This window comes from Gopherus flavomarginatus, chromosome 3 (assembly GCF_025201925.1).
Source record: "Gopherus flavomarginatus isolate rGopFla2 chromosome 3, rGopFla2.mat.asm, whole genome shotgun sequence".
NCBI classification, from domain to species: domain Eukaryota; kingdom Metazoa; phylum Chordata; order Testudines; family Testudinidae; genus Gopherus; species Gopherus flavomarginatus.
In genome coordinates this window covers 94,219,415-94,243,437 of record NC_066619.1, presented here as the reverse complement: position 1 = coordinate 94,243,437, position 24,023 = coordinate 94,219,415, and the positions used below count along the sequence as shown (strand labels likewise).

Below are 24,023 nucleotides of genomic sequence, written 5' to 3'. Positions count from 1 at the left end.
CTCAAATATTTTCATATGAAACGTCTTTAACTCTAGTCTTTCCTAACGTTTATAATGAAAATTTCATTAGTTGGTGGGATGTAGGGAGTGTAGTGGCAGCATGTTAGGTGAGCAGGAGTACTAGTGCAGAGAGTAGTAAGCAGTGGGTGAGATCAAGGCTGTTTTGTTTGCCTGTAGGCAAACAAAATTAATCCAAATTAATTATGCGATTTATAGTATATTTACAGACACACTGGAATCAACATTTTAAATAGAATAAATAATTTGAACGCATTGTGACCATAGCAGGTAAGTGTACTACTTTTAAATGTTTGTTTGTTTTTAAAGTGAGTAGGATACCCTCACGAGAAATACTGCAGAATAGTTAGCTACTATTAGATATGCCCAGAAGACCACACCTATTGCCTTAGACCTCATCACAAGAGGGAGGCATTAGTTCTAGAAACAAGCAGACTCCTCATTTGCATCTCCACTAAATGAAAGTCAGCAGAACACTTTGGGTTAGAACAGAGGAAATCGAGAGGAAAAAGCTCTGATTTCTTTCCTTCCTGGAGACAGTTGTGTAAACTGTTAGATTTGGAAAGACGCACTCAGCATACACCTCAGCAAAATGTTCCTGTTGCATTTTCTGGGTGGAAATTTGTGAGTTAATACTAATGTTCAGAGTTATGGGGAAAACAAACGAGAACACTGGATAAATTCTGTTTTGTAAAGCTACAGTTTACCTGGACATTGGCAAAATCAACACGGTTGAGGTCATTGAGCATCTGGTTGATTTGAGAAGTGTTCTGAAGCACAGCACGAGCTGCCTGAGCCAGGTGATTAAGAGATGTGTATCTTCGCAGAGTCTGGGCAAAGGCACTTACAGCGGCAACCTATGAAGAAATCCATTTTCTCAAATCATATTGTACTTACATTATTTTTGGATCAACCTGTCCCTTGCTGATTCTTTTATATTACATTTTAATTATATATTCATTTTGTGTGAGCCATCTTACGTGTGAATCACAGCATTTAAAATTACAGATCAAATAATGTTTTCTCATATGTTTAAAAAGAATTTCAGCAAACAAAACATAAACATAACAGCATTTGTTGTAGTTGTCAAAATGCTACTATTTTTACTATAGTCATTAATGTCATTCAGGCTCACTGTTGAATAATGCAACTTTCATTCCAAACTAAATGGTTACTTAATTTTACCTTGGTTTGTATCATTCTCTGTGGAATATTGTTCATGGCATTGGAAAGCCAACCTTCAAGGCTTTTTGCAAAATTGCGAATGGCTTGGGTCAAGGCACCTAAACATTAAAGAATAAAAACCGAATGAAAAAGAAGTGCCTGTACTGAAACCCTCATGTCCTCTATATTTTAATATTCTATACTGATGAGATCTGCTGTTTTTACATACTAAGAGGCTTATCCAGTCTAGGTTCAAAATTCTTCATTCATATATATAATATGCAAAAATTATTTTATTTTCAGCTTTTGCGAGCAGAACTGACTTCTTTATCTAAGAAGTTTTCAAATGTCTATGGCCAAAACAACAAAACACCAGTGGTGAGCACTGTTTCAGGTATTTATGTAGAGGAACATCAATAACTGTAACAACTGTTTTGTATCTACTGAAACAAGCAGGAGTCTCTTTACATCATTAATTTTCAAACTTCCAGTGCAACTAAGTGCTTTTTCTTCTCCGGTACAGAGAGGCTGCTGAAAATTGTGATTATTACAAAAGTACAAATTTCTTCAAGTTAGCCCAAATTGTGCTGCACCATCACCAACATACTGCTTATTCCATTTTTAAAGAATAGAACACGTTAGTGCAGTGCTAAAAGGCAGCATCAATCAGCAAAATATAACAATACACATAACTGATAGAAAGTGGAGTTATTCTTACCGTGGAGAAGCCTCTGTTTCCCTTTCCCAGTACAGCTCCCTCAGCACTGATGAGTGGTCCACAGAGGTGGTTCGAGAGAAATTTTATAGACCTGTCGATGAGCCTGTGACATCATATTCCCTTCTATAAAGGAAGAGATGGACACTAACCTGCATTTCTCAAGTGAGAAAAAGTTCTAGTTCATGAAGGGGGATGGAAGGGAAATATGTGCTGAGGGAGCTACACTTGGAAAAGAAAACAGGAACTCCTCCACAGTAAATAAAACCTCACTTTTCGTTACCTCTCACTTGCTCTCTCAAGTGTAATATATATATCTACCAAAACAGTGTCACATAAAGGAGAAAGGAAAACTATAAGTTTCAAAAGACTCATGATGAGTAACGCAGTTGTAATAATGGTGTAAAAAAACCTTGAAAGGGGGAAACTCAATTGTCTTTAAAAGATTTTGAATGATGAAAAGGAAACAATGCAAATGTCCGTAACCGAGTATTGATTGGGTCTATTTATAAAATCATCTCTCTCTGGTAGAGTAAGAATTAGTTGTAAAGAAAAGTCATATTCTTATAGAAATATCCACTTACAACTAAAGTAACTAATGATTCCCTTTGTTAAAGTGTGTATTTTTTAAAGGAATCAAAGTTAGTTAGATCTACCAAAAAAAGATAAAGTTATTTGTCTTCCTAGCATATTATTTTGTTTTCAGCTATGCAGTGGGAATTAGCAATGGGTGAACCTGGTAAGGTCTGAGCCTCGTGATGTTACAAAATTAGGCTGGAAGTCTTATGAGAACAGGCTTTTTCATGAGTTTTCAAGGACAAAAAAAGACTTCTTTTTTCTGGTCTGTTAAATACCTAGCATACTTTTGGTGCTATACAAATTTATTTCTGTACACTTATTAATTACCTGTGCATTAATTCATGTGACCAATGGTTTTATAGAATTTCTTTAATACTGTGTTCCTTGAGCTCTAACTACTGAGTTAATGATATTAGTTATCTAAGGAAAATTAGTCTTTTCATGGACACTGTACAACAGATATAGTAAAACATCTCTTTCATATACTCATCGTTCAGAGCAAAGTCTCTCTAATCTACTTTCAAAATAAGTGTGATTAAAAAGGAAATGAACACCTCGATCGAATAAATGTTGTCTTTTATTGCAAAGAAAAAGAGGAATAGATGATAGTAAGAGACATGCTAACTTCCAAAGCAGGAAGTTTCTTTTATGTATACAAAATAGATTATTTAACATAAAAATTGTATATAATAACCGTGAATTTCTAAAGACCTCAGAGGGAGGAGTGTCATCGTAAACCCAAAACAATGTAAACCCAAAACAAATTTTGTACCCTCTTCGTTTCAATCAAGCAAATGCATGCTACCTAAATGTGTGCCGCCCTTTACTTCTTAAGCCCTATTCTAGAGAGGAAATGAAAATCTCTTATTCTTTGAAGCAGTGATTGTTCATGTGCCTTGTAACTACAAAAGACCTTAAAATGGCATTTCTGTAGACATTCTTGGTGCTGATTTGGCTATCACACAAGAAAACTAATCTAGAGTGTGACAAGGTGATCTTGCATGCAGTTAACAATGAAAGTGACCTCAGCTGCTTTTGATTTGTTACAGCCTGTGAAGGGCTACTGTCAGTAATAAAAGGTTTTACAGAAAATGGCATTGGGAATAGTGCTGTTTGTTTCATTAGTGTTGTGCCAGCTGATGCTAACCTCAGAACTAGAAGTGCTCATCTTCTATAAGAGTACCAAAATCGCTAAGGTGATGGCACCAAGAAGATCATCTTCGTGGAGAGGGTGGGTAACAAAACAGGTTGTGAGGGCTTCTAAAGGTGGTTTAGCGAGAGCAGAGAGAGAGAGATTCAGGTCCCAAGACAGGGTAGGTTTTTGTACAGGTTGAAAGGCATTGAGCAAGCCATTGAGGAAGCAAACAGTGGTTGGGTGAATGAAGATGGAGGAACTGTCTAATGGAGGGAGGAAGGCTCTGAGAGTCACCAGGTGGACTCTGAGGGAGGAGTGGGCAAGGGCCTACAGTTTAAGTTGGAGGAGGTAGCCCAGGAGAATAGGAATGGATATGGAGTCAAGTGGGTAATGGTGGTGGTATGCCCAAGTGGTGAAATGCTTCCATTTTGCCTGATAGCAGGCTCTGATAGATGGTCTCCTGCTGTGCGTGAGGATGTCATGAACGAGGGTGGAGCATGCTCTGTCTGCTCGGGAGCCCCATCCAAATACCAGGCTGTGAAGTGGAGCAAGCACGTGTTGGAGTGTCAGAGTCATCCCTGCACCTGTGAGAGAAGATCTGGGTGGGTGTGGAGGCAGATCGAGGGAGGGAGGGGGGAAGCAGGGAGATGGAGGAGGTCCATGAACCAGCATTGGCAAGGCCAAAAGGTGACTATCAATATGACCTTCGCTTCATCCCACTGAATCTTGTACAAGACTTGCAGGAATAGGGGAAAGGCATAGCAGACTTTGTTGGTCTAGGGCAGAAGAAGGGCTTCGCCCTGCAAGTCCGGCCCCAATTCCCCACTGGAGCAGAAGAGGAGGAGTTTGCAGTTCTCAGTAGTCACAAAGAGTTCCCAGCACAGGGTGCCCCACCAGCAGAAGACAGAGCATCATGTGGGATCAGGTAGTTCCCACTCATGGTTTGCATAGAAAGACCTGCTGAGCGTGTTCACTAGGGAGTTGCTGACATCCAGAAGATACATGGCTTGTAGCATCACATCGTGTTTGATGCACCCTTTCCAGAACTGGATGGCCTCTGCACAAAGAAAGTGTGACCTGGCACCGCCTTGCTTGTTGATATACACAACTGTTGCCATGTTGTGGGACAGCAGTTAAATGCGATGTGATATTATGAGAGGGAGGAATGCCCGACAGGCAAGATGGGCAACTCTCAATTCCAGGATGTTGGTATGCATATTGGCCTCTCTCGGTGTCCAGAGGCCCTAGGCCATATGACTAGACTGGTGGGCACCCCAACCAGTGAGGGAGGCATCTGTGGTTAGAGTGGTGCAGGGAGTGGGAGGTGTAAACAGAGTGCCAACCAAGCCCTTTGACAGTTCGGTCCCCCACATGAAGGAGTCTAGGACAAACCAGAGGAGCAAGACAGACTTGTTCAAGCAGTCTGTCTGTGATTTGTAGATCAACCTGAGCCACAGCTGAAGGCAGCGTTTATGAAGGCAGGCATGGGGTGTTATGGAGGTGCAGGCCACCATGTAGCCAAGGAGGGAAACACACTGGTGGATACAGATGCATGGTCTGGGCATAATGTTGTGATGAGAGAGGTGAGGATGGAAAACTGGTCTGTCGGGAGGAAAGCTTGGCTCACGAGAGAGTCCAGGAATGACCCAATAAAAATGATCCATTGGGTAGCGATGAGGACTGGCTTTCTCTTGTTGATACAAATGCCCAGGATGGCAAGGAGACTGCAAAGGCTCTGGATAGCTGAAAGGAGATGGTTGCATGATGTCACAACGAGGAACAGTCATCAAGATAAGGAAACGGAGTGGCCGAAGCGTCGCATGTGGGCTGTAATATTGGCGAAGACTTTTGCGAATACATAAGGACCAGTGGCAATGCTGAAGGAGAGTATACAAAACTGATAATGGGATTGAGCAACCATAAAATGGAGAAATTTCCAATGAGCCAGATGACTGTTGATGTGGAAATATGCATTTTCATATTGAGAGCCGCAAACCAGTTTCCATGAGGGAAGGAAGGGATAAGAAGGGAAAGTGTGACCATCCAGAACTTGAATTTTCGTATGAACTGTTGAGTAATCGGAGGTCCAGAACGTGGCAGCAGCTGCCTGTTTTTTTCAGAATAAAGAAATACAGGGAATTAAAGCTGCAGCCCTAATAATGGAGGGGAATGTGCTCCATGGTGCCCTTTCGGAGAATGATGCCTGCTTCCTCTCAGAGGAGATCTCAGTAGGAGGGATCTCCAGGAGTGTGCAACGAGGGTGGAATGAGAGGAATTCTGTAAAGTAACTCTGATGAATGGTGTCAAGTATCGAGCGGTCTGTGGTGATCTTGCCCCAGTTGTGGGCAAACAGGCAAGATGGCTCCCAAAGATGACATGGGGAACCATGAGAGGGGTAGGAGGAGGTTCAGAGATCTTGATGGGGGAGTCAAAATGGGTGTTTTGATTGATGTTGTGGGAAGGTTGAGGGGGCAGAAGCGGAGTAACGCGGTTGCTGAAAGCGTTGATGATGTTGGGATGATGCCTGTTGTTGTTGGAATTAGGACTAGAAGGAGGTGTGGGAGAGGGTGAAAGGATGACCTCTGCTGCCTGAAGGTCGGGGCCTAGGTGTAAATGGTGAGTGACCGCATAGTGGCGTGGGAATCATTAAGAGTGTGGAAGGATTAATCCGTCTTGTCACTAAAGAGCATTTGGTTATCAAAGGGAAGGTCCTCAAGAGTGGATGGTGCTTTACCTTATGCTCCTTCCAGGGCTTCTTGGGAGCTGGAGCAGCCAGGTCAATGCACAACTCTTCGCCTGACCAGGGAAGCAATGCTGTGTTTCAGGGCCATCCCTACTGGGGAGCTGCCCTTACGCCCATGTCCATGCTTCTTATGCTCATGGTGGGGCTTCTGTGGCAGTACTGATGGCTCTGTTGCACAGGAGCAAGACAGAAGGGTACTCACCAGAGGTGACAGATACCATTCTGGTGGATCCGCCAGTTTCGAATCAGACTGCACACATAGGCGCACAGCCTCCTTCATTAGAAACATACAGAGGAAAAGTTCTTTAGCTTCTCAATTTTGGAGCGGGAATGATCAGCAGAAGGAACAGCCGGTGATGACATGGGATTCGCCAAGGCAGTAAAGGCACAGTTGGTGCTCATCACTCACAGAGAAGGAGTATGGGAATGAAGCATGGCTTTTGAAATTGGTTTGCCAGGGCACAATCCCCAGCAGCCGAGGGGGTCAGGGGGAATATCTCCCCAACGAGAGAAAAAGTCCAACGGGGACAGGCAGTTCTTTTAGCAAGGCTACAAGCACTGAGGAAGAGGGGGTTCCGACTCTGGCAATGTGGCAATAAGAGGGAACTGGAGCAATGTTGACCTGCAGATCCTCTGATAACCTCAGATGTGAGCATGCGGACAATGCACAACACACATACAGGTCAACGGACGCTACTACTACTTTTCCAGCTCTGGCGCATGGTGCACATGCGCACTCATATTTGGAATCCATATAGGGACCAGCACTCAAAGAAGAACTTGTACCTGTTGAGGCAATCACTACCCCTTTTTGATCTCAGCTTCCACTCTTACTCTTGAATGATGCTTTTTCCAGGGGGCCATTAGCAAGTCAGCTTCAACATCTCTGTTCTTATGGGGCCAGCCACATCAACTCAAATTTCCCTGAATCCTGTATTTAGCTTATTGTGGTGAGTGGAAGACATTTCCTCAACCTCTGAAGCAGGTAATAAACTACTGCTACTCCCACTACTGCTGTTTTTGCATTGGCAATTTTATATCCTGTACTGAGACACATTCCAGAGTGCACTGTGCTAAAGGACTAAATCTGGATTAAATTTAGGGATTTTTTCTTGAGCTAGATGTACTTTGTGACAGAATGGTACCTTTTAGTCGTTGAATTAAAGGGTCACAGTAAAAGGGCAAGGGGCATTTTAACTCTCACTAATGCAGAATGGCAGCGGTGGAGGATGGGGAATTTAGGGGAAGTGGGCCTACTTGTGTGCCTTCACTCCTGCAAAAGATCAGGATGGGAGAAACAGGCTAGGTAACTACTCCTGAAGATCCCAAAAAAAAGAAAAAAAAAAAAGAAAAAAAGAAAGTGGATCAAACATCTATCCTCTAAAGATATTTGAAGAAATGAGGGTATGGATGGGAACCCACCAGGATATCATAAAAGATAGAAAGAGGTTTGTTGGTAGTAGGTGGTCCTTGGATTAAAAGATATTTCTATCAAGCATCATCCAAACAACAGGAATTTCACATACAGCATATATAATTATACAAATCTAACTAATGGTATGTTCATCCATTAGTGCATTTCATTTCTAATGGAAATCCTTTGTCAATAATGACAAAGGGAATGAAGAGGACCCAAACATATGCACGTATCAGCACTGGACATATATGCTCCATCAATGAAAATTTTTTTGAAATTCTGAACTAACACTGCTCCATCTAGCTCATGAAGTAAATTGAGAGTAGGCAGGAAGATATCATAGCTAATACGCTAATTTACAAAACTTCTCTGGGGACTACCAGTCAATGCAGAGGAAGCAAGTGAAAGGCAAGGGAAAAAAGCAGGATCGGGGACATAAAGCAGTAAGCATATATATATATACACATATATATGCGTGTGCGCACACACACGTTAAAATATTCCAGGATAACTTCACTTGTGGAAAACACTTTTTTAAAATCAGAATCTACTTTGTGTGGATGGAATGGAGGACTATTTTAATAGCTCTTTTCTCCTTTATTCAAACTTCAATTCAATTTGTGAACTTTAATTGAAATTTTTTTTTTTGACATTTGTTTGAGCTGGACTGAATTCTCTTGAAAATAAGATTCCACCTATTTGCATTAAACAGAAAAATAAACTCTACCATAAACATAGGTCAAAGCCAATTAGTTTAAGTGTGTAGATGAAGGCTGCTTATTTAATCTCTGTATTTAAAAAGGATAATCATTCAACATTTCTTCTTCTCTTTTCTACTTCATTAATAAAAGGGTAAAATACAACTGCAATCCACCAATATCTTACTCTTTGCCTTTTTAACTATAAAACTTAGGGAAAATATTGTCTTGGTATACAGTTGGCATTTGGACTTTTAGATTCACAAAGCTAAAATTTCTTGTACGACAAGTAATGTACTGTACTCTACATAGTGAAGTTCCATTCTGTTTCATTAATAAGTGAAGGTCAGTAGCATGTTCTTACAAAGGTGTAGGTGTAATTTTTTTCTGACCTGTCTGTAACTGATATCATTAGTAGCAGTTGTATTGACACTAGCAGAAAATAGCTTTGTTAGTTACAAGGCTATCTGGAGGCACATCTCCTTTAAATATTAATCCAATTTAACTATGAAATGACTATTGTTTGGTTCATGAAGCGAACACAGTGCATATGAATCTATATGGATTTTATCGGTATAGTATCATTAATTATTATTATTAATGGAAGATCTATTCATAACGTTTTGCATGACATAATACATACTTTATAAAGGAATTCAACTTTGCTGGAAATCAAGGTGAATTAGTTTCTGTCAAAAGCAGTCATAAAATGCACTGCCTGAGCAATTATGGATTCCAATAATTTTAGCTTTATAAAGAAAACTGTACTCCTGAGTAAAACAATTTGATAACGGTTGGCTGGCCAAGGTATTATACTACAATCAGTCACTGAGTCTATCATGTCGGACATAGAACAAAAAATGTGATATCCTGGAAAAATGAATAAGGCTAAAAATCTTTGACTTGGCACTACACCATTTTAATAGTAAAATGTAACATTAAAATTCATAACCTACGGACTTTAGTAATCCTCTGATCAACGACAATTGTTTAGTTGTCCAGAAACGAAAGCATACAGCATATACATACTTTTTATTAGCTATTCAAAGGTTAATATAAAGCCTAACCCAAAGCCTACTGAAGTAACTAGAAAGACTGATATCAGTAGACTTTGGCTCAGACCCATAGTGTGTTGGAATCTATCACATAGACTAGAGTAAAAGGAACAACTTTTTTGATACTAAAGTATAACAAAATAAATAACATACAATGACAAAAGCATATTTTTTTAGGAAAATGTATCCTGAAAACTTCTGGAAGCCTGTTTCTATCCTCTTATACATGTGGTGAAATCATCAATCCCTTTTTCTTTAAATACAATACATACACCTACTACTACCTTTCTACACTATAAAACTAGGAGTGACCACATATGCTACTCCTGTAGCCTTCAAAATCACTCCCAAAGGTTTCCTGGGAGATATTGTAGGCGTAAGATCACCAGACAAAAAAAACAAACTCTTACAAGACGTCATCTGTGTTCAACTTACTAGGAATAGGTCTAAGGACGTCAGGAATGAGAATCTCCACCAAAGCCTGGTACATCACATGGTCACAGTTACACATCCATTTCAGAATAGTCTCATTTTTGCACAGAGTAATCAGCTTTGCTTTCGGAAGTCGACTTTCTATTTCACTCAGATTGCTGGTGTGAACAAATGTATCAAATGAATAAATGAAAATGCATATACATGAAGATAGAAAAACAATGGACTTTAAAATATTTTATTTAATAAAACATTACAGATGTCTGAACCACACCCAACAGCACTGCTGCACCTTGTGTCACATGAGACTGAAAAATGGCCTTCAAATTTCTGCTACAGCACAAAACTTATGCAGAGGTATGATAAGAATGGTCCTTTTATCTCAAAAACATTGAATATGTTATGAAAGATACCTCTACCATAGTCATCCAAACCAAACAAAATGGTAAGACATACACATACAATCATTTCAAAAAAGTAATTTGTGGTAAACACTAGTTAGCATGGACAAATGTTTTAGACAGCATTAATTTAACCTGGTAAATTAATGATAGCATGTTAGGTTTCCAGTTAGTATGTAAAATTATATTTCTATTTGATTTGACATCTGCAATTAAAGGATGATGATAACCAATAAAAGAGACATTTACTGACCTCGGTTCACTAATAGCAGTGCCATCAGCTTGAGCGGAGGGAGAATAGCGCCAGAAAGTTTGCCACAATTTTTCTATCAGGCTAAACTGAAGATTCACTACAACATCCAATATTGCCTGAAAAAAAAAAATAAAGCAAGTGCAGGTAGTCTTCTACCTAAATTTTCGTTAGCAGGGTATGTAATGACAACATTTATATACTGGCTATATTTTGCCTAATTAGGTGGAATAGTGGTGAAATGCATTTTTCTAATCTAACCAATGATCAGATTATATATCCAGAATGTGCAGAGAGATACACTAATCAAAGTATAAGTGAATATGAGGCAAAAAAGAGAAAGTCTACCCAAAACAAACATATTTGGTGAATTCAGATAAGCAAAACTTTTAAAATCGCTAAAAAATCAAGGGAGACAAGATAAATTCGACACAACTACTTCTGCACTGAAGGTTCATATCCTTTCCATTTCACATCATTATTTGAAATAGTTGTAATAGCCACAGAAATATTCCAGATGAACCGTGGCTTAAAGCACTCATCTCAGGAAACTTGTTTGTGTAATACTTGAAAAAAATATTTGTTTCTTAATGTAAAAAATAATGATTAATTTAATTAGATTTATACTCCCACAGCAAAACCAAAATATTGTATGCAAAATCTGAAATCTAATTTCTCTAATTGAAAAAAGTTCAAGAACAAACTTTTTAAAACCTGAAACTAATTTTCATTCTCCAATATTCTATAAAATATATTAACATTGGCTATTCTTACAAAATGAGAGACTCCAGAAAAATCTTATTGTAAAATTTCCATTAGAACTGAATAAACAAACTGCTTTTTAGACAAGTTAGACACTCTCAGGCTACCCGTAATATGTTTTGTATTGTCAAATTGCATTGAGAGTGTTTGACTTCTAGTGAAAGAATCAAAGGTAAAACAGTGTATATGAAACACATCCTTCTTACCTCACAGTGCTCTCTATAAAGACTCTGCAGTGATTTGATATCCTCAAACGTAGTACCATCTGGCAAAGAAGCTATTTCAACTTCTCCAAACTCTGGAAGTACTCGAGATGCATCTGTTTCCATGACAACATAATGGAAGAAAGCTATTGTGGATGGTGCCAATTATAGTTTAATTAGGAAAACATTTAAAAATGATACAAAGAAATAATTTTTAAAAGGTCATAGTACCTGAAGAACAAAGACTTCTTTATTTTTATAAATAGCAATAAAAAAATTATCAACACAAAATTTTAAACAAACTTTTTTTAAGTAGGAGATATATTATACTGTAGGATACATAACATGCTAAAATGAAGTTATGTATATCCTTCATGTCTGCACATCAAAGGCAAGCACTACGGTATTCAGTCTACAAGATATTTTCAGTAAATCACGGAATAAAGAACAATATGTGAGTTTATAGCATATTCACATTGACTAGGTTTTATTTTGCACTATTGAACAGTTTTAGTACATTCAGTAGCACATTTGTCAGAATATTCAGTGTTTACATTTGGAATTTAATGGACTTTAATGCATACCTAATGTGTACTTTCAGTATATTGCATAAAAAAGAAAAAAAAAGTGTGTGATCAGTTATGGGTGCAAGTTTCAAAAACACTTACCACTGGCCTACATAGGCTCCCATTGAAGTCAATGGTAGCCAAGTTAGGCCAATGATGAGTGCTTTTAAAAATCCCAGTTTATGAGCCTAACACTACATGTGCAATTATGTAATGGCATGTTCAAATCAGGTGGTTATATATGCAAATAGTTATTAAATTACCACTGCTGTGTGCGTATGTCTGATTTATATGTTCACTTATGGTAAATGCCTCATGAACTGATATATGCACAAATTGCACATTTTTGTGTATGTAGACCTTGGACCACAAGTTTTCAAATTTTGGTCCTTTCAGTCTACAACAGTATAGATTATATCATTAAAAAATATAGCATACATGGCAATTTTTCCAACTAGTAATGGCTACATTGCAATTGCAAAGCTTGAATGTAACCCCATTTTACACACACATTCAGGAGTGAAGCATACAATGGGTGTGAGCACAAATATTAAGGCATCAGTTTTAAGTCTGACTGTAAATTTGGCACACAATATATACAGTAAATTTGTTGCAGTATATGTTTACAAGTATAGTGCAAATATGGATTTTGCACAACTTTTCTTCTATACATACATTAGGTATGTGAAATGTGAAATCTTGCATAAGCTTCATGATGTAGAGCATATAGTTTCTGTACACAACTTCTGGGCAGTGTTCCCTCTAATTTTTCCCACGCATATGTGGAATGAATTTTGTTATGTGCACCAATATGGAGGTGATGTGTGACACATCACCTCCATATTGGTGCACATGACAAAATTCATGTGGTGGGGGTGGGGCCGAGGGGTTCGGAGTGTGGGAGGGGGGCTCAGTGCTGGGGCAGAGGATTGAGGCACGGGGTGGGGGGTGAGGGCTCCAGGGTGGGGCTGGGGATGAGGGTTGGGGTGCAGAGGCAGGAGGGCTCCGGCTGGGGGTGCAGGCTCTAAGGTGGGGCTGGGGATGAGGGGTTTGGGGTGCAGGCTGCCTGGGGGATACATTGGGGAGAGAGGACTCCCCCATCTCTCCTCCCTGCAGCAGCACCTGGGCTAGGGGGGTGGGAGAGGCACCTCTCCGCTGGCTATGGCAGGTCCGTGTTGGGGCTGGGTTGGGGCCGGAGCGCCTCTCCCCCAGCCGCAGCAAGTCCGGAGCAGGTCTGTGCTGGGGCTGGTGGAGAGAGGGGCGCCTCTCCTCGCCACAACAGGTCCATTCTGGGGGACAGGTGCCTCTCCCCGCTGCAGCCCTGAGCCTCTGCATGGGGCTTAGTAGGCAGCCATGCAGCTTAGTGGGAACTTAGCTTCTGGGTGCCCCAATATGAATGACAGTTTTAATGGGACACCCTAAGTATAGAGAGAATTGTGGTAATGGTGATGCCAGATGTTTATTTTTATTTGTACACCAGCATAATGTACCCTCACATACCCAAAAACTGTTGATGATGTTGACTTTGGGCAATTACAGTTTGCTCAACAGATGTGCCTGTCTGCTGACCACTTCCTGTGAAACCATCTGCAACTCCATCCACTTTCTGCATAGGCTTGTACCTAAAAAATATTGGACACAAAATTAGACAAAATTATCCCTTTTATTCAACTCCTCAAAAGTCCACTGTTACACAGTCTGATTCTGCCCACTTCAGTTGCTCAATCCTTCAACAGGATTTCTCTATCTCACAAAAATCTCAATATATAAAAGTTCTTTTCAACTAGATTCTGTGGTTGCTCTCTTCCTCTCAGGAATTAATTCAAATTTAAATCTGGCTGGGGACACTGATTCACTAAAACTACGTTCTGACTGGCCAGCTGGTTGGTCTAGCTGAACTATGTTCACTGAATAAGGAAGTTGTTCAATATGTCTCTTAATACTTTTCATTCAATATGTGGTCCCCTTACTTTATTTACTGTACCATATCCAAACTCTGCAATGAATATGGAATTAATACTTGCCTCATTAGCTTTTCTATGGCTCATCACTATACTATCTGGGCCTAAAATACATTAAAGAATGTATTTTCTCAATACCCTATCCAGTAGTGAGGGCTTTCTCAGACAGAGACCGAGGCAGGGAGATTAAGGCGAAAATATCAGTCTGGGTGATGTAATATCTTTTATCGAGTAAGGTGATATCTGCTGGTGAAAGAAACAAGTTTTTGAGCTACACAAAGCTCTTCTTCAGGTATACTGTGAACTTAATTAATATCCTGGGACTGACATGGCTACAATTACAGTACATACAAAAATATCAACTAATTCTGGGTATCTTAATGATCGGCTGCCTAAACTGACACCCCTTAGGCCTGATTTCTCAGAGTCCTTAGCATTTTTATATTTAAAAGACTGTGCAGAGTTTAACTAATTAATCATTTGAACACCCCATGAAGTAGCTGAGTAAACATCTTACAGATAGAGAAACAGAAACACAAAGTGATATGCTCCACAGTAAATCAGTGGAAGAGCCAGGATTCAAACTCAGGAATTTCCTGATGCCCAACCCTATGCTCAGCTCATTCTTTCAGACCATACAACCTTTCTGCAAGAAAGATTGAGCCTCAAATGCTCTGGGTGAATTCAACCGCAATTGTGAGCACTCAGCTCTTCTGAAAACATGCTCCAGGTGTCTAAAACTGAGCACTCAGAATACGAGGAACACACAATTAATGGTCATCTGTGAAAAGTATGCTTTAACTTAGTTGCCCCGCATCACATAAGAACTCTATGACAGAGTCTGGGATAGAATCCAGTTCTCCAGGATAGCATTTAACTCCCTTAGCTATGAGACAATCCTTTCTCTTCTTGCATTCACCACACACCTTCCAACGTCTGCAATAAATAAAGCAGGGGTTCTTACAAACAACAGCCTCACTCACTGCACACCCTAGATTCATTCTCTGAACACCAACCATCTTGTGCATTGAATGAGGCAGAGTCTGAAAAAAAATAGTATGTGATCCTGTAATTAAAGCCTATATCATAATGTATATAAACAACGAGGTAGAATTAACATTGCATGGACAATCTTAATTTTTGCATTTCCTAATGTTCAGACCTCTGAAATCATACCAAAAAAAAACCCTACATTGAAAGAATGGTATGTAATTTGCTAGGATTTTTTAAAAAAGAAAATGAATTCTGTTATGTGCAAATGTAACAACCTCCCTCTCATCAGCAGGATTTGGCTTCTGGATATTCAACACCTATGCCACTAAAGTGAAAGGATTAACTATAATAGCTGGCAGTAGAAATACATTGTTCTCCATTGTGCACCAGCCACTAGAAGATGGGTAACAAGCTCAAATAGTGGATTACAAATTCATGATTAGGTCCATTTGAAATGCTGTATAGTTGAGTGTTTAGATTTGACAAATTCCTTCTAAAGTAGCCAGGCTAAACAGCTGAGAGTTGGGTTATATTTCCAGCCTGTATAACTACTCAATGGGGTAGAAGGCCTTGCTCAAGAATAAAGGTTGCACAAGACACAGAACTATTAACACTAGTCAGTAAAAGAAGTGAGAGTTCAATTCAGAGTCTCCTGGTTCACGGGGGGAGGATCTGTGTTGACTGTGTCCTGCCAAGAAGTGCACTATTTGTGGCATAATGAAGTAAGGCAGTGCGTACAGTGTTGAGATGTTCAGGATTTTTACTACAAGCCACGAACAAGCTGTTGTGAGAAAAACACAGATGGGAAATGGTGATTTTGAACAGTTTGTAACTCAACCAAATCTGTTTGGATTTATATGGACACTTAGTCTTTGTGGAGCTTAGTCGGAAGTTTTGCAACTAAAGGGAAATGGAAACAAGGTAAACCTGAATGTCCTCCATGGAATGGGAAAGGTGTTAACTTCCACTGTGGTCTGAATTTTCCTGTCCAGAACAACACAAACTCTGTGTAGGTTTCAGAAGAGTAGCAGAATTCCAGCCTGGGTGTGGTTCATTTGAGGAAAAAACAGTTACCTACCTTTTCATAACTGTTCTTTGAGATGTGTTGCTCATGTCCATTCCATTGTAGGTGTGTGCGCACCCACATGTGCGGTCGGAGATTTTTGCCTTAGCGGTACCCAGAGGGTTGGCAGTGGCACCCCCTTAAGTGCCGCACCCATGTGTCAGGCGCTGGTGACCCTATGCTCTCAGTTCCTTCTTGTCAGCAACTCCGACAGAGGGGCAGTAGGATGGTAATGGAATGGACATGAAGAAAACATCTAAAAGAACAATAATAATAAAAAGATAGGCAACCGTTTTTTCTTCTTTGAGTGCTTGCTCATGTCAATTTTATTCTAGGTGATTCACAAGCAGTGCCAATGGAGGTGGGCTTGGAGTTCATAGTCTTGCAGCTTGCAGCACTGCTCTGCCGAAGCCAGCATCATCCCGGGCCTGCTGGGTAAGCACACACTGGGACGTGAATATGTGGACAGACAGACAACCAGGTATCAGCTCTACAAATCTCTTGGATCCGCACCTGAGCCACGAATGTGCCTTGACTATCACCAGTGGAGGCACATTTGTCAGCTCATAGCAGTATCAGATGCAGGTTGTGATCCAGGATGAAATACTTTGAGCAGATCCTGGGCGACCTTTCATCTTGTCTGCCAGCACAACAAACAGCTGCGTTGACTTGCGAAACGGCCTTGTCCTGTCCATATAGAAGGCCAGCACCCTCCTGACATCCAGGGTATGTAACCTGCATTCTTCTTCAGATTTATGGGGCTTTGGAAAGAAGACCAGTAAGTCTATGTCCTGGCTCGTATGAAACATGGAAACTACCTTGGGCAGGGCCACAACTGGACCTTATCTTTGTAGAATACGGTATAGGGCGGTTCTGAAGCAAGTGCCCTGATCTGAGACACCCTGCGGGCAGACTTAACCGCCACAAGGAACGAAACCTTCTAGGAGAGAAGGAGAAGAGAGTAAGAAGTCAGAGATTTGAAGGGAGGCCTCATGAATCTCAACAGCACAAGATTCAAATTGCAGGGAGGGACAGGGTCCTGGACATGAAGGTATAGATGCTCCAGATCTTTCAAGAACTGGGCCGTCATGTCATGAGCAAAGACCGACCTGCCTTGGAACAGAGGGTGGAAGGCCAAAATAGCAGACAGGTGGACCCTGATCGATGACAGGGACAAGCCCTGAAGTTTGAGGTGCAGGAGATAATCCAGGATCGCCTGTACCGAGGCCTGCTCAGCCAGGATGCCTCGTTCCGAAGCCCAGCACGTGAATCTTTTCAACTTGGCCAGGTAAGTCCCTCTGATGAAGGGCTTCCTGCTACCTAGCAAGACCTGCTGCACCCGCGTTGAGCATTCCCACTCTTCTGCATTCAGTCATGCAGTAGCCATACCAAAAAGTACCATGCCTCCAGGTTTGGGTGCAGACTGCTGTGGTCCTGGGACAGCAAGTCTGGCCAGAGAGGGAGCGGCAGCAGGGCAGCTACCGAAAGCTCCAGCAGCATGCCGAACCAGTGCTGGCGAGGCTATTTGGGGGCTATCAAGATAATCTTCATCCTGTCCTGTTTGATCTTCATGAGGACACTGTGGATCAACAGCACTGGTGGGAAGGCATATATCAGGGCCCCCAACCATGGGAGCAGGAAAGCATCTTACAGGGAACCCCCATCCATCACCTGGAGTGAACAGAACATGTGGCATTTCCTGTTCTGATGGGATGCAAACAAATCCACCTGGGGAGTTCCCCACTTTTAGAAGATCATACTGGTTGCCTCTGTGTGGCGTGGCCACTCGCGGCAAGACAGAAAGGTCTTGCTGAGGCAATCTGCTAGCACATTTCTGGTCTCGGGCAGGTGCGCGGCTACCAGATGAATGCATGCCGCATACAGAAGTCCCAAAGGCTCAGAGTTTCTTGGTAAAGGGCTAATCACCTGGTGCTGCCCTGCCTGTTAATGTAATACATTGCACGGTATTGTCCGTGAGGATCTGCACCACCTTGCCCCTCAGGTGGGGCAAGAAGGCCTGGCAGGCCAGGTGAACCTGACATTGATATGCAGGGCCATGAAGGGAACTCCCTTTAACATTGACCCAGGGTTCAACCACCACTCCAAAGATGACAGGATGTGATCCGGCATCCTGAGTACCCAGTCTAAGTCGTGTCTGTTGGGGATGTAAACTGATGCCAGCCAAGCTTGCAGAGGCCAGAAGTGGAACCGGGCATGACTGACCACGTATGTACAGGTGGCCATGTGGCCAAACAACCGCAGGCAGGTGTGAGCTGTGGTGAGTGGGTGGCTCTTCACATGGCAGATCAAGTCTGACATAGTCTCAAAACGAACCTTTGGAAGGAAGGTTCTGGCTCGTGTGGAGTTGAGAACTGCCCTGGATGAACTCTATTCGTTGGACTGGCCTTTAGATGGACTTTTGATCGTTTATCAACAGACTCAGATCGAGGCTCCTCTGTACTTGTTCCCAAGACCTGCCCTTGAAGAGCCAGTCATTGAGATATGTGAAGACCTGGACCCCTTGACATCTCAGGTAAGTGGCCAGTGGCGCCATACATTTTGTGAAGATCCTTGGAGCCAATGAGAGGCCAAAGAGCGGCACCATAAATTGGAAATAGTGTTTGCCCAGTATGAAATGGAGGAAACGTCTGAGACCTTGGAATATGGAAATAAGTGTCCTTCAAGTCGAGGGCGGCACATTAGTCTCCTCAATCCAGGGAAGTGATGATGGAGAACAGGGAGACCATCGGAAACTTCAAGTTCTTGAGACGCTTGTTGAGGTGTCACAGGTCCAAAATGGCTCTGAGGCTCCCTTTTGCTTTTGGGATTAGGAAATAATGGGAGTAGAATCCCTTTCCTGTCAGGTCCAGAGGGACCTCCTCCACCACCTCCATGTGCAGGAGGTTCTCAACCTCTTGCTCATGAGAAGGGTCCCTGAAGAGGGACAAAAGAGAGAGATGGTAGGAGGGAAGGGTGGCTGAAAACTGCACGGTATGACCTTGAGACACTATCTCCAGCACCCAATGGTCTGAGGTGACCCATGACTAGGCCGGACGGTACGGACGAAGATGGTTGAGGAAAGAACGGGGTAGATCCTGGGGCGTTGCTCTTGAGCACACCTTCAAAATGAGCGTTTCTGGACCCCAGGGTGCTTTGCCGGGCCAGGTGGCACAGAGGAGTGGGAGGAGGAAGGAGGGCGGCAGCTGAAACTAACATCTCTGTCTCTTCTCCTTGTAGACCCAGGATGAGATTGCCAAGGCCTATGTGGCAGAGGTGGCCGGAACTGCTTTCTTGCAGACTGGGGCATATGCATGCCCAATGAGCGAAGGGTAGCCCAAGTGTCTTTCAACCCATGCAGCCTTGCATCCTCTTGCTCTGAAAAAAGACCGATCCCATCGAATGGGAGGTCTGCATCTTGGATCAAGGTCTGCATCTCTTGGGAGAGGCCAGCAGTCTGAAGCCAAGAGCTGCACCTCATAACCCTACCAATTCGACCACCCAAACTGCTGAGTCAGCCATGTCCCATGCCATTAGGAGGAAGCACAGAGCCACCATAGTGTCCTCCTCCACCAGGGTGCTGAATTCCCTGCAGTAGGGACTCCTTGAACTTACAGAGAGAGTCCAGTAAGTTAAAATTTTATCTTTCTAGGAGGGCCTGATGGTTCACCACCCGGAATTGGAGGCTGGCAGCTGAACACATTTTCCTTCCAAACAGGTCCAATCTTTTGGCCTCTTTATTTTTGGGGGTCGAGCTGGTATGTTCTTTCTTATACTTTTCATTGGCTGCAGAGACCACCAGCAAGCCCAGGGCACGGTTGCTGGAAAGGTACTCAAACCCTTTGGCCAGGATAAAATATTTCTTTTTAGTCCTTTTCAGGGTGGGAGGGATGGATGAGGGAGTTTGCCAGGAGGCTGTGGCAATTTTGAGGACACCATCATAAACTGGTAGTGCGACATGGGCGAGGTAGAGGTTTACAGGACATTAAACAAGGTGTTAACCTGCTCAGCCATTTCCTCCACCTCTGGGCCCAAGTTCTCAGACACCCTTTGAAGCAGGGCCTGGTGTCCTTTAAAATCAGCTGGCGGGCTGGCCTTTGAGGGTTCCGCAACCGCCTCAACTGCAGACGAAGATGATGACTGTACTGCCAGGGGAGGCATCTTCCCCTGTGGGGGAGGGAGACTTAGGGGTCAGTGCAGTCTCCTCTAGCTTGACCTCCAAGCATGCCATGACCGCCGAGCCTGGTGCTGTCAGTGCCACCAGCTATTGCTCCAAGGCGGCGGCAGATGAGTGGTATGCAGGGGTCATCACTATGACCGGCACTCCCCACATGCTCCAATAAGGCCACTGGCTGTGCTGCCAAGGTGGTGCTGTCGATGTCAACAAGGCCTCAGGTGCCAACTTGCGCCAGTGAAGTCTAGGCGAAGGGCCTAACTGCCCAGTTCCACTTTCACAGAAGAAGAAACCTGCTCCCTCCATTTTTGTTGATGTTGATCAGAGTGGCCTGATTGTTCACTTAAAGCATGATCACCTTTGGGATATCAGGTCTCTGAAAGCACATACATGGCCATTCTATAACAGGACATTTATCTGAAGTTTGGCTTCATATAGAGGCCAGAGGTGAAATTCTGGCCCCATTTAAGTCTATGGCAAAACTCTCATTGACTTAAATGGAGCCAGGATTTCACCCCATGTGTCATACTCTTCTGCATAGGTTCCTGATTCTAGGGTGGATGCACCTGCAATTACTACAATTTGAAGTGGAGGAATTTGGAAATTCTTTTCTAATTATAAATGACCAGTATAAATACTGGAGAGAACATCAGGTTTTATCTGAAAATTCCTGCAAACCAAAACAGATACTTCAACATAGCTTAGCTAGTTGCTACAGAATGTGTCATTTCACAAACTTTTCAGCTTTTGGAATACAATCCAAAATGCCTGAAGGGCATAAAAAACAATCCTTTAAGAATTTCTAGGATTTAGAAAGAACTTAATTAAAAATATAAAAGCTAACTTAATCCTCTAGTGCTAAAAAGTCAGGATTATTTTAGCATTTGCTCCAATGTGCTTTATGTGAAATATGTTGGGGAAAATTCTGAATTCTGGCATGGTGACAGAGTGACTTATCTCATGAGTTGACCAGTCACAATTGCACTGAGAAACAACTTGCAGGATCCAGCTGAGAAATGTAAAGAGAGATTTTTTTCTCCAGAGGTTCGATAAGGCAGGCAACCTTAGACATACTGTGTCTTTTATGAGTAGTAAAAAATAAAGCCTCACCAATATGCGTGATGAGAGGCTTTCCTATTTCCTTTCAAAGTGTCTAGCCTGTCTAGGTTACCTTTTGAGTTATAACTATGGCCACGGAAAATACTTACCAGTCACTAATGTATACAATCTACCTTCCGGATCTAATACTTCTTTTCTAAAATTCCCCTACTGTTTATTTTACTCAGACTTCTTTCATTTTCCCAGGCCTCTTTATTAGGACTGAAAGAAGAGCTATAAGGGATACAGACCCATTATGGATATTACATATTTCAAAAGATTTGATTAATAAGAAAGGGTATTTGGATCTCAGAGGAAGTTTACATGGCTAACTACAAGCACAGTAAAAGTATGAAAAGTCTTCAGTTAATAGTGTCAACTTTCTATATTTGTGAGGAGTTCCTATGACCATCCAAAGGGCAGGGCCAACGAAAATCTTGGCCTGTCTCTCAGATATCTCCTTCTGGATGTCTAGCCATCAGTTCAAGCTCATTAACCTCAACATTGTTAAAACAAAGCTCAAGCTCTCCACCACCCCACAAGCCCTCCCTGCTACTTCCTTTCTTGATCACTGTGGACAACACCATTATCCTATCACTTGGGCCCATAACCTGGGTGTCATCTTTGACATGGCATCTCTCTAGGTCTTCACATCCAGGCTGTCTCTAGGTCTTCACATCCAGGCTATGACTAAATCTTGCAGATTCTTTCTGCATAACATCTCTAAGATACGGTACTTCCTGTCTATCCAACAAACTTCCCTTATTGTTACAGAAGAGTGAAAGGGGGCTTTCTTCCACCCTCTCTTGGGAATCCTGGCCATAGGTCATAGCCATATCATGGCTTCTTCCTTCACTTTAATAGTTTTTTAACTTCCCTCCTGGGATTGGCTACTTCTGGTTTTTTAGCCTAACGTCACTGTTCTTTAAGCACTTCATAATCCTTTGATACCAGCCCCCACAACTCTATCAGCCCTAGGCACTATAACAAAGTTTATATAACTTCTTCTCAAGTAGGGTTCCACTCCCCAGGAGGTCAGAAGGAACTGGCTGGTGATTGGGTCATGCTGCCCCTTACACTTTTGGGAGGGGGAGCATGACAAATGCATGCACAACCCTTAGAGGGCACTACTAGAAAAAAAAAGTCCAATTTTTTAGGCAGGGGTGCCAGCACATCCATGAGTAGAATCCACATGCACAGGAGCTTGAGGAAAAAGCCTGCTTTTCATGCATGTATTTAAGGGTAAAATTTTGAAGCTGAAATGATCACATGCAAATTGAGGATGCGAGGTTTACTCTCAAAAGATTACAAAAACAGAAGGTAAGCAAAAATATATTTTTAAAAAAAATCTTATGATTTGTATGCCAATCTTATGATCTTGGGAAGTCTGACTCATGATTTCTGAAACATGGCATCCCAGGAAAATAATCTCTTTTATAACTCTCATCTCCACACATGGATTGCTGCACAGCCTGTGATTCCTAGCATCTCTTGTGGAGCTATATCTCCCAGAACGCTCTTGTTCTAGGGCTGAAACTTGGAACTGGCTGTGCTGGGTCTATAACCTTCTGTAGCCAAGTGACGACTCACCGGTGCAGTGCCTCCTGCTGGTTGTCCAGGGAATTAGCTCTTTTCCAGCTCTGGAGCGCCCTCTGCCGGCTGATGTCTCGCCAGCCTCAGGCTCCTTGTCCCTCCTGGACCCCAGTGCTCTTTTCCTCAGGGTTCTTCCCCAGCAGTACCCCACACTCTGGGTCTCCCCTCCCAGGGGAACTCCCAACCCTCTAAACCCACCTTGCCTCAGTGGCTACTGCCAGTCATCTAGCCCCCACTCACTGGGGCAGACTGCAGTCTGCAGCTGTGGCCTGATTGGGGTGTGTCCGCAGCTGTGCCTGCTTCCCTAATCAGCCTAGCCTTTCACAGCCACAGCCCTTTCCAGGTCTGCTTTTAACCCTAGTTCTTCAGGAGTGGGGGAGTTGCCCCACTACATACTCTCCCACTTAAGACCACAGGAGGAAGTAGGAGAGGTGTGTCTTTATCCCCCTAGCTTCCCTCTTAGCTGGGCCTGCAGGAGGTCTCTCTCCTGCCACAGGTTTTCTATTAAAAGGAGAAACCTGCTTCCCTCTTCTACCATCTGGGTCCCCACCGTAGCCAGTCCTGCTCCTTTGTGGGGTCCCCTGTCTGTCTGGGTCCCCACCACAGATCATCCTGCTCCCGCATGGGTTCCCAGGTTTAGCTGAGGCCTCTCTGCCCCAGCCCCTTTCTCTCTGGGGTCTTGGTCCACACTGCCACTTCCTTTTGGCCAGTCCCAGATGAAGTCCGATCCTCCAGCCTCCTCCTCCTTCTCTGGGTGCAAGGCTGTCTTACCTGGCTCCCCTTGTGGCACAGGAAGCACATCCAGTGCCTTCCTTTGGCCACCTCAGGGCGAGCCTGGGCCCTGTGAGTCCCGTAGGGGCACTCCCTCATCCTGTGCCCAGGCTCCCCACAGGCCCAACACATTTGGAGCCCCTCTGTTGACTTCACAGGGGGCACATTGGCAGCTCCCCATTTCCCCGGGTGGAGCCTCTTTGCTCCATTCCGGAAGGGGCACTCCTGTTTATAC

General features: G+C 42.8%; 3 protein-coding genes across 10 annotated transcripts in view; 2 read left to right on the top strand and 1 right to left on the bottom strand.

The window, feature by feature from the left end:
• The window catches only part of LOC127046791 (uncharacterized), a 541,802-nt gene that overhangs the window by 71,264 nt on the left and 446,515 nt on the right, over positions 1 to 24,023 (top strand). The gene's annotated exons all lie outside the window — the stretch shown is intronic.
• Positions 1 to 24,023, top strand: part of LOC127046786 (uncharacterized) — a 396,910-nt gene that overhangs the window by 90,521 nt on the left and 282,366 nt on the right. The gene's annotated exons all lie outside the window — the stretch shown is intronic.
• RFX3 (regulatory factor X3) overlaps positions 1 to 24,023 on the bottom strand; it is a 253,853-nt gene that overhangs the window by 15,258 nt on the left and 214,572 nt on the right. For all 8 annotated transcript variants that reach the window (XM_050944281.1, XM_050944275.1, XM_050944277.1 and 5 more), the window contains 6 exons: positions 13,639 to 13,760; positions 11,576 to 11,688; positions 10,611 to 10,726; positions 9,960 to 10,114; positions 1,204 to 1,301; positions 726 to 875 (listed from right to left, as the gene is read on the bottom strand). In XM_050944281.1, the coding sequence (XP_050800238.1) occupies positions 726 to 875; positions 1,204 to 1,301; positions 9,960 to 10,114; positions 10,611 to 10,726; positions 11,576 to 11,688; positions 13,639 to 13,760 (754 nt within the window). The remainder of the gene's footprint in view (positions 1 to 725; positions 876 to 1,203; positions 1,302 to 9,959; positions 10,115 to 10,610; positions 10,727 to 11,575; positions 11,689 to 13,638; positions 13,761 to 24,023) is intronic.